The sequence below is a fragment of the Mus caroli genome, unplaced genomic scaffold (assembly GCF_978045245.1).
Source record: "Mus caroli unplaced genomic scaffold, Mus_caroli_1 scaffold_10, whole genome shotgun sequence".
Classification (NCBI taxonomy): Eukaryota; Metazoa; Chordata; class Mammalia; order Rodentia; family Muridae; genus Mus; species Mus caroli.
In genome coordinates, this window is record NW_028227265.1 from 43,868,704 (window position 1) to 43,884,480 (window position 15,777).

Consider the following 15,777-nt stretch of genomic DNA (forward strand, 5'->3'; position numbering starts at 1 on the left):
CCTCTCATTCTTACAAATACAATGGAAATACAAAAGTTAAATTATGTTCTTGGTGGTAAAACAGCCCTTGTAAATGACTTGCACCCTGGCTGTCCACCTTCCTGGTTCTTTTTAAGATTGAAAAATAAATAATAGACAAGGAGATGCTCTTGGCCAACAGCTACCCCAAAAGTAAGGAATGGAGCTGAGAGACTGGAAATGGAGATAGGATGTTCTCTGAACAAGCACTCCAAGATGAGATGGCCTCCTCTCTTGAACAGTTCACAACAAGGACAAAGACTGGACAAATACCCAAAAGTAATCCATTAGACCAAAAGCCTCTACCAAGAAAAAGAGGAGCAAAGAAACAATATAGTACACTGTGAATTGAAAAAGACAGCACAATAAAAAGTACATTTTAAAAAATGTTTTAAAGGGAAATTTTTATACCAGTGAATTTCAAAGTTTATACAAAGTTGATTCTTAAGAAAATATCGCCAAAATGGACTCCAAAAGAAAAATATGGAATACGCCTTCTAGTTGATTCTGTGATATCTAGCAGGAGTAACAAATTTATAGGAAGTAAGTAAAGAGAATGATGAAATGTACAAGACAGGAGACTAAGAGGAAGACCAGCAAGAAGCAGGGAAATGGATTGAGGGAGGACAGTTGGGGTGAGAAAGTGCTGAATAAGGACAAAGTATAATCACGCATACACAAAGATTCGATGAGGAAACCCCGTACTTCGCTACCTTGAAAATAAAATTTTAAAAACACAGGACGTATTTTGATGTCTGAAAGTACCAATAGCATTCTGCTCTCAGCCTCATCTAAATGGTTGCTGTGGGAAGGATGGCATTCTCTTCAGGATTTAGCCACTCTTAACTTGCGTCTGTAAATAATCCTCGCCATGATATATGCAACCCTAATTTGCTACCCAAAAAGGGCAAAGCCATGAAAATGGAAGGGGCCCTAATGGGAAGAGGAAAGAGATCATTGGAACTGGGAGGGGAGTAAGATCAGAATACATTTTATTCATGTATAAACCTGTCAAAATTCTAAGTGTGTATAAGCTAAATATATAAAGTAAAAACTGGCAGACCTAGAAGGAAAATAGATAAATATACCATACCATTTAAATCAACAGCATCAACATTTCTCTGTAGTTACTGATTAGAAAAAAAAAAAAAAAGGGAACTGTGAAAGCTGTGTGGTGGGGATGGCTGCAATGGGGCTTCCCACCCAAGCCTGGAAACCAGAGAACAACCCAAGAGAGCTGGCTCCACAAAGTCTTCCTCTAGTTTCCACATGTGCACCATGGCACATGCACACATCATACACACATACCACTTACACACAATAATAAGTGTTTGTAAAAAGTCAACCTAAACTAATAGATATTTATATAATAATCTACACGAAAAAAAAACCAAGAAATGTGATTAAAACACAAATGAATGAAATATAAAGTCGACTCATTCTTTAAAAGCCAATAAATACATCGGGAAAATATTATGGTCAAGCTAGTCAGGGAAAAAAACAGGTGAATTGCCATAATAATGAAGAAAAAGAAGACATCACTGCTACTCCTATAGACAGTAAAGGAGTAAGGAAGGAGTCCTAGGGACAAATCTATGCCCAGGCATCAATAATTTAATGTAGCTAATTTGTTCTTTGAAAGATAACAAGTTATTAAGTCATCCAAAAGAAATCAATACTCTCTAATTGTGGTTTTAGGTTTAAAAGAAAGAAAACTTTACAAAGCAAACTAAGGGAGAATTATCTCACTGGTAAACATTTAAGGAGGAAATACTATCTCATACATTCCTTTGAGAGAAATAAGGAATACTGAAAACTCCTCATATGAGGCCAGTAATTCGCAATATGAAAACTAATTACAGGTACTACAAGAAAATAAAATTTCAGGTTATTATCCCTCATCCACAGACACACACAAAAAATTTCAATAAATAATAAAAAGCTATCCATAAATAGATTAAAAGATGGGTCATAGCCAAGGTCTCACCCTACAAATTCAAGAGTGATTCTGTATTTGAAAAACAAAAGCAGTTGATTCATCCCATAAAATTTTAAAAATCCTTTCAATGAATAAAACCATCCCTAATTTTTATTGTAATCTAAAAATTTTCCTTTGGATAAAGACATGCATTTAAAAATCTTTGGCTAAAACTAAGAAACAATGACCACCCACTAAGATTAGGAACAAAGTAAGGATGTCGCTTTACTATTTTTAAAATAATACTACAAGTCTTGACCAGTGTTAATATGCTGGGGGAGGGAGGACTCACATAAGTTGTGATGTAATTGTATTCCATTGTAAAAATGTCATGGTTGGGATATAGTTCAGTGGTAGGGTGTTTGCCTAGCATGTGTGAGGCCTTCAGTTTGATCTTAGATGTGCACAAACACATATATGTCATATATGCATGGACAGGGGAAAGGAGCAGGCAGGGATCTCAGATATGCACAAACATATACACATCATATATACATGGAGAAAGGGGAAAGGAGGAGGGCAAAGTTCTTGGAAATTATACTGGTTGGTTTTGTATGTCAACTTGACACAAGCTAGAGTAACAGGAGAGGAAGAAGACTCAGTTGAGGAAATGCCTCCATGAGATCCAGTTATAAGGCATTTTCTCAATTACTGATCAATAGGGTAGAGCCCAGACCATGATGAGTGGTACTATCCCTGGGCTGGTAGCCATGGGTTCTGTAAGAAAGCAGGCTTAGAAAGTCACGAGGAGAAGCCAGTAAGCAGTACTCCTCCATGACCTCTGCCTTGTTTGAGTTCCTGTCCTAACTTCCTTCAATGATGAATAGTCTGGTGGGAATGTAAGCTGAATAAGCCTTTTCCTCCCAACTTGCTTTTTGGTCATGGTGTTTCATCATAGCGATAGAAACCCTAACTATGACAGAAATAATATCAAAAATATGATCCACAAAAGAAAAAAATGATAAACTTTATTTCATCAATATTAAAAATGTTTGTTTTGCTAAAGATCCTTTCAAGAGTGACTAAACAAGATAGAGGCAAAAAAATATTCACAAATCATAATCCTAACAGTTGACTAGTATCCAAAATATAGAATATTCAAATCTAAAAACAAAAAAATTCAAATCTCAACAATACAAAAATAGCTCAATTTAAGAATGAGTACGTGCGGGGAGGGTATGGGGGACTTTTGGGATAGCATTGGAAATGTAATTGAGGAAAATACCTAATAAAAAAATATTAAAAAAAAAGAATGAGTATGTATGACCATGTTAAGAAGCCCATACCCACCATTCTTCATGTGTGAGGCTATCTTTCCTGACCCTATAGAGTTTATATCTATGCCCTTTCTTGGAGGCTTAAGAGATGGCTCAACTCAGAGTGCTTCACAACTATTAGGACTGGGGTTTGGATCCCAGCATGCACATCAAAGTAAGCTCCGTATACTAAACCTTTGGGTTCAGTGAGAAGACCTGCTTCAAAGAAACAGGAAGAATGACAGAGGCAAACGGTTCACCTTCTCATCTCACCTACAACACACACACACACACCACAAAATACATAAATACAACATCGACAAAAAATAAAACTTTTTGAAATACAAACTTTGCAAAGACTAGAGGGCTGGGGACATGGCAATGATTGCCAATTCCAAGCACCCACATGAAAAGACACAAACAGGATCAGCAGGATGGCTGAGCAGGCAAAGATAGCCACCAAGGCTGGCGACCCGAGTGTGATCTCCAGACCCCTCAGGAGAAAAGGAGATCACCCCTTCATATAAGCTATTCTTGGTCTCCACGTGTGTATTGTGACATCCACACAGAAGTGCACATGGACACAAATAATTTTAAAATTTAGAGTGGAGGGCTGTAAAGATGGCTGCAGTTAAGAGTACTGCCTTCTCTTCCAGGGGACCAGCACTTAATTCCCAGAGCCCACATGGTGGACTCCAGGGGATCCTGAGTCCTTTTCTGGCCATGGGCTCTGAACATACATAATGCCTAGGATTACATGTAGGCAAAATACTCCTAAAATATTAAATTTTAAAAATATTTTGTATAATGTGGCCAGGCATGGTTGCACATGCCTGTAACCCCAGAAGTGAAGGGCAGAGATAGGCAGCTCCCAGAAGCTCCCAGGCCATGCAGCCCAGACTACTCTGGACTACTCTGGACTACTCTGGACTACTCCATACAGCATTGATTATTAGTTAGGGTCATCTGGGAAGAGGTAATATCAAACTGAAAAAATAACCTCCATCAGACTGGCCCATAAGCAAGTCTATGGGGCATTTTCTTAATGAAAGATGTGGGAGGGCCCAGCCACAGAGGTCTGTATCAGTTACTGCCTCGAGATTCCTGCCTTGCGTTCCTGAGGTAACTTCCCTGGATGATGGACTACAAGCTGTAAGAATAAGGAAACCCTTCCCTCCTCAAGTTGCTTTTGGTCATTGATGTTAATCACAGCAATAGAAATCCTAAGACAGTAACCCACCAGGCTGGCCTTTGGCTTTTCACTCCTCTCTACCTAGACCTCTTACATGCTAAGATTACAGGCATGTTAGAAAAAAATCAAACACATACAAAAGTAATACTAATCAAGGATCTAGGAATAAATATAACACTATGCACCCTCTGTGGAGTAACTTATCAAACTTTATTGATAGATACTGATAAAAATCTTAAACAAATGCACACCCTACTTATAAGAATCAAAATTACAGTTACCAAATGCTTCCCAACTCTATTCAGTATTCCAAGTGTGGCCATAGCTACTGTCATTATTGTTGTTACTCCTGAAACTTTCTGTGGTTTGTTTTGTTTTGTTTTTAGAAATAGGATTTCTCTATGTAGGCCAGGCTGGTCTCAAAAGTCCAATATTCACTACCTGATTCTGCCCCCCAAGTGCTGGGATTAAAGGTGTGTGCCACTGTGCTGGGACCTGCTATTCCTAAAATATATTCAGAAATACAAAGGACCAAAAATTGATGATAACACTGAAAAAGAACAAGGACTTGTTCTACCATATATCAAATTACAGTGATTAATAACATGTGGATCTGGTGTTATGGGTCTGGGATTGCTCAACGATTCACCATAACCACAAAGACATTTCAACAAAAGAGGCGTTTTATTTAGGTACTGGTGTCCACTGTGAACCACACCTAAGAGCACTCCAAGACAGACTCTAGCCATATCAGCCTGAGACTTATAAAGGCAAAAACCACAAGACTGCACGTACTCTGTCTACGTGTAGACACGGTCTAATTTTAACATGTCTCACAGTTGCCCTCGTGATCCTTTAAACAGAGTAAACAAGTTTGATTCAGAAAGCAAAAATAACAGTCTTGTGATCTACTCTCTTGCTTAAACAACAAATCTTACAAGATTGATCGATTTCAAAATAGCCTTCAATGCCTAAAATAAAAACATGGTTCTGCTAGGGTACACCCTATACAAGTTAGGGGTTACATGTTAAACATTTTGGTTTTGTTTATTTGTTTGTTTTTTGCTTTTTCATCTCTGAAGCACACCAAGCCTAAACTTTACATGTAGTATTAACCATCGCTCTGGTAAACAGCGCAAGAAGTTTCAAGAGTAAATGAGGCTAAGACAAGTTACATGAAGACTAAAAATTAGTAATATCCCTAACTCTCAGAAATATAACCCCTAAGAGTACTGAAAGTAAGTGGGACATGTAAATTCATAAGCACTTAGATCTTTGGGGGCTGGGGGAGGGGGGTTGAATTGGATTGGTTTTTTTTTTGTTTTTTAAATAGTCACCAGGCTGGCTTTGAACTATTAATCTTGTTGGTATTACCACACTCAGCTAAGTATTTTCTACCTAAGTAACTTAATGATCCTGGAAAATCTGGGTTCCAAGTCAAAAAGAGGCAATAAATCAGCCAGATACAGTGGGAGGCTGTAGCAGGAGGAGCTAAAGCTCGAGGCCTGTCTGAGCCATACAGCAAGGCCACTAGTTCAAATCAAAACAAGAAAAGCACTGGTCAGTAGGCATTTATTTGTCTTAGTTAGGGTTTTATTGCTGTGAAGAGACACCATGACCAAGGCAACTCTTACAAAAGAACACATTTAATTGGGGTTGGCTTACAGTTTCGGAGGTTCAATCCATTATCATCATGGCAGGAAGCATGTCAGCCTGCAGGTAGACACAGTACTGGAGAAAGAGCTGAGAGTTCTACATCTTGATCTACAGATAGCCAGGAGGAGAATGTCTTCTGCAGGCAGCCAGGAGTAGGGTCTCTTTCCACAATGGGCAGAATTTGAGCATAGAGACCTCAAAGCCCAGCCCCACAGTGACACACTTCCCCTATCAAGGTCCCACTTCCTCCAATAATGCCACACCTCCTGATAGTGCCACTTCCCATGGGCCAGGCATATTCAAACCACCACAGCTTTTTTAACGTATTGGAATGCACTGACATCAACAACCACCATTCATCACAAGCACTTCATAAAAAAGATGAAGACGCAAAATGAAGAAAAATAGTTTCAGTGCATCAGCTGGCTGGTAACCAAGATATAGGAATTAGACTAGAATGGTTTTTAAAGAAAGGTATATAAAGATTTTTTAAAATCTTGAACAAAAGTTGGACAGTCTTACAGCTGACAACAGCCAGATGCTGGTGTAGAGGTAGAGAAAAGGAGTCTGGTGCCCTCTGAGGGCTTGGTCAGTCATAGAACCACTTTGTAAACAAGGGATGCTTTTACCTTTGTTAAAGGTTTTCTGTAAATTCACATCTCTGTCTTCCTCTAGAGAGATGAACCCTAAGACACACAACATGCTTCGTCCCCTTGTCCCCTGCAGTTTGGGGCACTGAACCCAAATATTCCAGGAAAATGAGATATCAGTAGAGCTACAGCCAAAGCCCTAAATATGTCAAAATATTTTCTCAAAGTTCTCTTTTTAGATAAATATATCTAGAAATGAGCTTCACTGCAAATCCTAAGTTATATATTTTACAGCACGAAATTGTTTCAGAAATTTGGGTTAATAACTTTATACACTTTCCATACATGCATAATGAGTTGTAGAATTTACTACTATGAAGTTATCATATATTATTAAACAATATACATATTTCCACAAGTACAGATATTCATTCACAGTTCATCAAGTCCTTAAACTGAATTTCCAAAAAATTACTATTGCCTAACAAATACTTGCAGCTGGAGAGATAGCTGAGTAGTTAGAAGTACCTTCTGTTCTTTCAGAGTACCCAGGTTTGTTTCCAAACATCCTCGTGTTGTCTCACAAGTTTCCATAACTCCAGTTCCAGATGATCCAATGCCCTCTCCCAGCTTCCAAGGGTACCAGGCACACATGTGGTGGGGTAGGGTTAGATCCCCACTATAGAAATTGGCAGGGGTCAAAGAAGAAGAGAGAAGAAAGAAAAGAAAATGCTTAAATCCAGGTATGGTGGTATATGCCTATAAGCCCTGCACTCAGGAGAGAAGCTGAGGCCAGAAGGAATGATGCAAGTGTGAGGCTAGCCTGGGCTACATAGTGAGTTCTAGATACCATCCAAGACAACAAAAGACTCTCTCAAAAAAATTTTTTGTTTTATTTTGATGCTATAGTTAGATATAGTGGTAGATAGAAACCTTGCCTGGCATCCTCAGAGCCCTGGATTCAATTCCCAGAACCAAAAAGAAGGGGAGGGAAAGGGAGGGAAGGGGAGGGGAAGAAAAAGGGGAGGGGAGGGGAGGGGAAGGGAGGAAAGGAGAGGAGGGGAGGGGAGGGGAGGGGAGGGGAGGGGAGGGGAGGGGAGGGGAGGGGAGGGGAGGGGAGGGGAGGGGAGGGGAGGGGAGGGGAGAGGGAAGGCAGAAAACAGAAAAAGGAGAAAAGAAGAAAGAACATTGTTTCATATTACAGAGAGAAGTGAGCATTTAGTATCAGCTAACAGTGGCTTTACATAGGAAATAAACAGACATTTCAAGATGGGATTTTAGCTTTAAAGGGAAGGATACCATGGAGTTAGCAATTTTATTCTAATGAATATAACTGGAGTCTTTCTCAGTCTTTCATAAAGTGAAAGTAAGTGGTGGCCAAGAATCTTCCTGATACCTTGAAATTTTCCTGATAAAGTAACAGAAAAATTACTATTACAGAAGGAAATATTTCTTAAAATCTTTTCCTAATTTGCAATTTTATTAAGCAAAAAATTGGGAACAAATTTTACTGATAGTTTTACCAAAAGAACTACTTTTGCTTCCCTGGCTGTTCTCTGGTGCCATTAACAGATTCATGTGCCTTATGATCTGAAGTGTATGCCACTAACTTGTAAGTTTATATGTTAGAACCCTAATGTCTCCTGGAGACACTGAGGACAGGGACTCTAAAGATCTACTTATTATTAAATAAGATCATATGCTTTGTCCCTTAGCTAATCAACTGGTGTCCTTACAAGCAAAGGAAGAGACAAGAGGAATATAGAATAAAACCCCATGTGGAGGGTGGGTGGTGGTCTTGGAGGCAGAAGTGAGACCACGATAAAAGTCTAGCCTGTTAGTGCCTTTCTCTCAGCCTTCCAGCCTCCCTGACACCCATGGCATGGGATCCTAGCTACACGAGACATTTTAAAACAGTTGTAATTCTCCCCTTTTCTTCCCTAAACCTCCCTGGACCATAGCTGTATAACAGTTGAAATCTTCTCTCTGTGATATCCTACATAATTTTGGTATTTCACTAAATTGCATCATTACTATAGCTGGACTGGCACACTACTGAAGGGCAGTTTGAGATACATATATTATTAATACAAATAGACTTTCTGTATATCAGAGTTTGGTAAGTTAATCCCTTTGTCTTCCTTAGCTGTGTTTCTGTATTAGTCGGTTTGGCCTGTCACAAAATACTGTAGACTAAGTGGCTTAAACAGTGGCTGGCATTTTCTCACAGAGCTGGAGGCAGGAGTCCCATATCAAGGCACCGGCCAATTCAGCTTATGAGGATTCTCTTTCTGTCCTGTCCTCACATGGCCTTTCCTTGGTGACAGTGTGATGAGAACAAGCTTTCTTCCCTCTTTCAGGGACACTCATTTCACCAGTTCCGAGTCCTGAACCTCAATCAGCCTCAGTATTTATTGAGTTGCCCATCACAAAATACATTCACACTTCAGGTTAGGGTTTTAACTTATGAGTTATAAAAAACATAAGCATTCCTTCACTAACCATCTGTAGCCATGGCAACCTGCCTTTACAGACTGTTAATAAACTGTTAAAGCTCCCAAACTACACACACAGAAACAACAAAATCCACTAAGTATACAAACGTTCAGATAAAATAGTGCTGCTTCCATCTCAATCCTCTGCCAAGTGCTGGGTTTATAGGCATGTCCTAACATGCCTGTTAATTTTTAATGTTTCATGAGTAAGTCAGTCATAACATTAGTAAGTCCATGGCGTATCCCTCTTTTGTTTGATTGGAGATTTTGTTGCTGTTGCTGTTGTTGATGTTGATGTTGATGGGTTTTTTGGTTTGTTTGTTTTTTGTTTGTTTGCTTGTTTTGCAAGGTCTTTGTAGCCTTGGCCTGAGACTCGCTGTGTAGATCAGGTTGACCTGAACTCACAGAAATCCACCTGCCTCTGCTGGGATTAAAGGTGTGTTCCATCCAGTACAGCTTAGAAAACACGATTAAAACGTTACATGTGACTTGGTGAGAGAAAACCAGATCTGAACTTCAGGAATAATCCTGCGAGCATCTGCAGAGACTGTGTATATGCCTAAGACTGGCGGTGATACTAGAGAAACAAGAGTAATGTGAAACAAGGTAATGTGAAACAAAGTAATGTGAAACAAGGTAATGTGACTGGCTGCTTGCTACTGGGTGTTCTTCTCAGAAAATAGTAATTCAGTTCAGAGAAGGCAAAGTGCTCTCCTTCTGACTTAGCTAACATATGGCAACAAGGTGGTCTCTGCTATGCTCTGGGCTTATACTACCTTCCTTGAAAATTTCACTACAATACATCTAAAAGACAGCTGTCTGAAGGCACAGAGAGGGAAGCACCAAATCAGCGTTCTCAACTGAAGTCTACTCCCAAGGCGAGGCAGCAGTCTGAGATTCCATCAACATGATGCTATCAGCATACACTACAAAGCTTAGCGAATTCCACCTTGTGAATTACCATGGTTTCTCTAACCTATCCCCTCAGCCACCAGATTGATCTTCACAGAACTCCATGACTCCACTAATAAAAGAAAATGATTGCCCTGGACTAAGAACCAAACTACAACCTCCATGCCTAACATTCAAACAAGTCCAGTCAACCCTCCGAATCCTGATGGCTCAGCATCAAAGGTTCAACCAGTACTGGAACAAGCAACCTTCTCTAAGTGTCTGTATGGAATACGTGCAGATCTTCCTCCTACCGTTATTCCCCAACCAAATACTGTATAATCCCTGGGCTCAGTATTGTAGTTAATCTAGAGGTGATTGAAAGTCTGAAGGAGGATATGCATAGCTTACATGCTCACGGTTTCCTATGAAGACCTTGACATGTGTCAAGAGGATTAAGAGACAGACATCCTAAAACCAATGGAGAGATGAGTGCATCTCCACATTCAAAGTCCACATTCTCTTTAGTTTCTGATGACACTTGTCCCGAATTCCATGCTGGCACTTGTGTCTTATCTGACACTTGACAATCATGACTACACCCCTCCTCTTCACTTGCCATCCAAACATTTTCCATCCTCTTTCTCCCCGTTTTCATGGAGCGTTCTCTGATGACATCATAAGGCTGGTTTTTTTTTCCTTTTCCTCAGTCAACAACTATGCATTGTTGATCCAGAAACTCAAAGGGCTTCCCAGTTTCTTTATCCACTCTTGCCCAGGACTTAAACTGAATTATTAACTGCTGTCCCCATTTATCATTATTTTATTTGTGGAAAAGGTTCTAAAATGCCTTATTCACTGGTTCCTGGGTGCAATTTTAATTTAACTGCAGGTGATCACCTTATAAGCCCCAAATCACACATCTTTCATAACCACTGAAGCACACAGCAAAGGGCTAAACAACTTTATGCTAATAGGTGTTAATTGTTTTTATTTATAAACTTGTTAATTGCTTATACTTCTGTGCCTTTCTTAGAGCGATCCAAGAAAAGAAAGAATGTGACACCCTTGGAATATTTTGTTCAGTTGCTGGACGTTCTAATTAGCTATAATTTGCTAGATAAACATTTATATATCAGATCAATTATGGTAGGGACTTAATATTGGTAGGCCCCCCAATACCAGTCATTGTTATATGCACATAACTCAAACCAATAAATATACGATGTGTGAAATACTGACTGTAGCCCGCCTGCATTCAAGTCGTTTCTATTTTAATAGGATGGAGCAGCTCTGCCAGCAAGACAATTTCAATGCACAAGAGCTGGAGGAAGAAGAGATCATGCACAAGCTATCCAAGACACATGGAATTCCTTTCCGGTGGCGCTCAGCGGTCCGTCTGTACGGCTGTGGTTAGGGGTGGCCTTGGGGAAACCCAGTCTGCATTCAGTCGCGCCTGTCTCTGCAGCTACAACAAAGTTTCACTTTTCTGGCTGGCGTGGAGCTTCCAGCCCACTGTGGCGAGGACTGGGAGTGAGGATTCCTCAAGCAGCGCTGTGCCTGGTAACTGTTGGACAAGGTTCAGTAGGTGCAACAACCCTTACTGCTGGCCCGGTGAACTCACCCGGGCACCTCCAGGGCCCCCGCAGGGGTCTCCCCTCCACCGAGATCAGCAAGGCTGAGCAGACGTTTTCAAGCACCTGAGCTTGAGGTCCTCCGAGAGGGGATGGAAAAACCGGACCGGGGGAGCTCAAGGCTTCGAGAAGACACCGGCAGGGAGGGGTGGGCCGCGCGCGAGGCCCGGGAGGCGAGTGGCGGGCGGGGCACGCGGGCGGGCGGGGCTGCGCGTGCGCAGTGGCCCCGCGGCCGGCACGCGGCGCTGCGCTCGCTGCTTAAATGAGCCGGGGCTCCCGGCGCGCGCCACTTCAAGGGAGCCCGCCGCGGGAGCGGCCGCCGCTGGCTTTCCTCAGCGCGCCGGGAGGCGGCGGCCGTCGGGGACCCGGCACGGCGGGCCGAGGCGCTGCGCCCGCTGCAAGGAAGCGGCGGCGGCCGGAGATGGGGACGGAGCGAAGCTACCCCTCCGAGCCGTGACCGCCGCCGCCGCCGCCGCCTCGGGCGCTCTCGGAGCGCCGACGCTGAGGAACATGGCCCTGGAGCAGCTCTGCGCGGTCCTCAAAGGTAAGCGCGGGTGCGGGCAGCGCCCCCTTGCGGGCCAGGCCGCGCTCCGCTCCGCTCCGCGCCGCCGCCTTCGCGCCCTTTGTCTGGGCCAGGCCGCCCGCCGCCGCTGCGAGCTCGCTCCAGGGGAAGCGGAGGCCAGGGGACGCCGGCGACTCCGCGCCTTGCAAAGTGTGCGAAGCGAAGGCCCGTGGCCCCAGGTTGCCACCGCGGAAAGTGATGGCACACAAACCACGAAAGCCCCAACTCCGACGCGCCGCAGCGGTTTCGGAGAAGCCCCCGATGCCCGCGCCTCCCGCGGGTCCCACCTGCTGCGGCCGGGAGGCTGCGGCACCACTGCGGGCTCGGGGCTGCGAGGCGGCCCTGCGTGCGCCCCGCGCCCCGCGCCGTCTTCCCGGGACCGCCGAGTCCCGCTGCTTTATGAGTCCTGTGCGGAGGATGCACGGGTCGGCAGCGGCCGGCGAGCTGACCGCATCGAGCTCCTAAAGCCACTGAAAGGCTGCCTGTCCGCGGAGGTGCTGTTTCAGATAAATATTTCTAGGTGGTTTACATTGAGAGTCAAAGTTTATTCCAGAACTCGTCCTGGATTGATTCTTTCATAAATCTCAAGAAAAAGCACCGCCATTCAGCAAATGACTTCCTTTCCCCCTAATGATTTAATTGTAAATGAATAATATCTGAATGGTCTTTTTAAACCTCTTATATTAAGATAGAAGGTAAGACAGTGTTAAAATACTGGCACTTACAGTTTTAGCACTGAGTCCTAATATTTGCACAATTACACATTTCGATGTTTTCCTGGTACGTGTTAACACCTTATTTTCAAATTTGTTTTGTTAGAAAGTTCAGTGGAACTTCTGTTGTTCTTGAACTAACAACGTTTTAGACAAACTTCATAATTGGACAAATATCCATAAATTACTAATCGACGTTACAGCCATTTAATTTAAATATTTACCTACCTAACTATATGCATATCAATACTTGTATGTTCAGACTGTGCCAGGATAACCTTCTAGCCAGTGAATATTTCAGTTAATCCATAAATTCTTAATAATTCTTTTATTATATAAAAACAAATAAAAAACTTTGTAGCTGCTTGTAACTCCTGATTATGTAGTTATTTCCTTGGAAATTAACATTTTGTTTCACTCTTTTAATAATAAATGAACCACATGCACAAATGGATTTCTGCTGCTTAGAGGAATTCTCTTCATTCTAATTGTGAACCCACCATCATCACAATGACACGTCCATATGAGAGTAGCCTCCCGCAACAATCAGCTGGATCTGTTACACAGCTTTACCTGCAGAACTCAATGAAACTGAACTGGATAGGGCAATCTCCAGAGGTACTCAAGGAATTGCAGCTCTGCTGCCTGTGCCTTTTCAGTGGGTACACACTGCCCTCTCTGGCCAGTGTGGATTATTGCGCCTATCCAGAAAAGATTCCGTGCTGATGACTGAGCTCCAGTGAAAACAGTATAGTATCTGGCTTTTTTTTTTTTCTTTTTCAAATATTATTCAACCTGAACTATTTTTACATGCTGAAGTATTTTTAAAGCTGTAGAAAAATTGTGATGTGGGCTTGCTAAGAAGAGAGCAATCTTATTTTTAATTCTATACTGTGCTTTGTAAGCATTAGAATTTGGTCAAGAAAGACTAAAAGAAAAACATTTTGAACCTGAGAAGGCGATCTGAAGGCTGAAAGAAAAAGGGATAGCCTGGATTTTACTACATATATTAAATCATTTGCTTTTCAAATCAAATGCATATTTTCCTACATAAGATATTATTAAAATGTACCTTAAGACAACTACTCCTTTTCAGTGCTACCATTCATTTGTGTTCCAAGGCATGAAAAAGCATCCCTAGTGTATTATAAGTGAATTTTTCCACATCAAGAGGTTCTTCTCTTAAGTAGCCATTTAACACTTGTATAATTATAGGTGCTACTTACTTAAATCCTTGTTTTGAAATATAATGGACACTTTCCAGTTAAATACCAGAAATGACTATGAGGTTTTGAGTGAAAAGTACTTTTTAAATTATGGAATTATGAACCAATTGCTTTTTTCTCAAATATTGTACATTTGCTCCAGAAAAATCCTATTAGACCCATTGATATTCAAAGCTATATAATCTGAGTTTAAGTTTATGACATAATGGAGCTTAACTATGCCTTAGCCATCTGTATTTAAAAATCTTGTCTGAACTGAGTATTAACTTCTGTTCTTTAGTCTTAAACCTATCCAGGAAAGATATAGGGGGAAGCTGTCTCTTTAACAGTAAAGCTTTTTAACTCAGCCCTCGTAATACTTCACCACCACACACACACACAAACACAGAGGGGAGGAAAAGGAGGAGATGGAAAAAATTGTGTAATTATCAACTGAAAATTCATATTGAACAATGAATGGTTTTATTACAGTGAATCTTGAACTAGAAGCCAATCTAAATTTTTAAACCAGTGTTCCATAAGAAAAAGGATGTGTACATTACAAAGCCAGTTTAAATCAAAGCCACTTTCAGTCCTTTGGGAATTAGATAGGAAAATAATAGACTATAAACTTCATGCCTGTTTTTCAAGCAATATTTCAAATTTTAGAGGCTGTACCTGATCAACATAATATATCATCCTTTTATTTATTATTTTTTAAAATAATTATTGATGTTTTAAATGTGTTTCTGGAGTACTTTAAGGTTGAATTAGAAAAGAGGCTCTTAGGTGGTGTCTCAACCTTAATAGCAGACACCCTTCAGAGGCCAGAACAATTAAGAGGAGGGCTGCTATCATTGTGGTAGGAAGCCATCCACTTTTCAACATGTTCAGAATATTTCCTATGATGGAGTACCATACACTAACTGAAAGTTTAATTTTGTTCTGCTTAAACTAGGTTGAGTAGTATATTAGAAATTACAACACTAGATGATAGCAATTATTCTTTCAAATGTTTGATCATATGAAAATTTGACAGTTTCTATAGATGTGGAGAGTTGACTCCTTTGATCAAGATGAAGCATACAAACTGCCCTTAAAGCACTAATAGCCTAGTGTCCCACTGTGCAAGAAAGAGAAAGCACTTCTGCTGTAGTCACTTTCTTATTAATGTGCCTGGCAGGATGATCACCGTGTATAGGCTGCAGTGATCTAATGTTTACCAACTATCTTCATTCTCCATTAATAATATATGAGATTTAAGTTTGGGAATGTTTTTGTGCTTTGGAATATAATCAGTTAAAAAAAATGATTCTGTCATCTTGTGTTAGATTTAACAAACCTTACATTTACTGCTTAGATGCTTACAATAGAAAGACCTAGAAAGAGACATGTTTAATTGCTAGCAAAGATAAGTTGAGCCAAGTTGATAAACCAAGAGTAGTATCTGGTATCTGAACAGAATGAACGAAAAAATAGTTTGTTCTTTTCTTATTCTCCCTTATTTATACACAAATAAAAAGCTGGGCCGTGTACATGCTCCTTTTTACAGAAGTGTGAATTTGTCAATTAGTACACCTCTTTCAG

At 41.1% G+C, this 15,777-nt stretch overlaps 1 protein-coding gene across 1 annotated transcript in view; it reads left to right on the plus strand.

Annotated features, from left to right (window-relative positions):
- Window positions 1–11,982: 11,982 nt before the first annotated feature.
- Neto2 (neuropilin and tolloid like 2) overlaps window positions 11,983–15,777 on the plus strand; it is a 68,247-nt gene continuing 64,452 nt past the window's right edge. Inside the window, exon 1 of the mRNA XM_021170078.3 lies at window positions 11,983–12,254. Within this exon, the coding sequence (XP_021025737.1) occupies window positions 12,221–12,254 (34 nt within the window). The 5' untranslated portion in view covers window positions 11,983–12,220. The remainder of the gene's footprint in view (window positions 12,255–15,777) is intronic.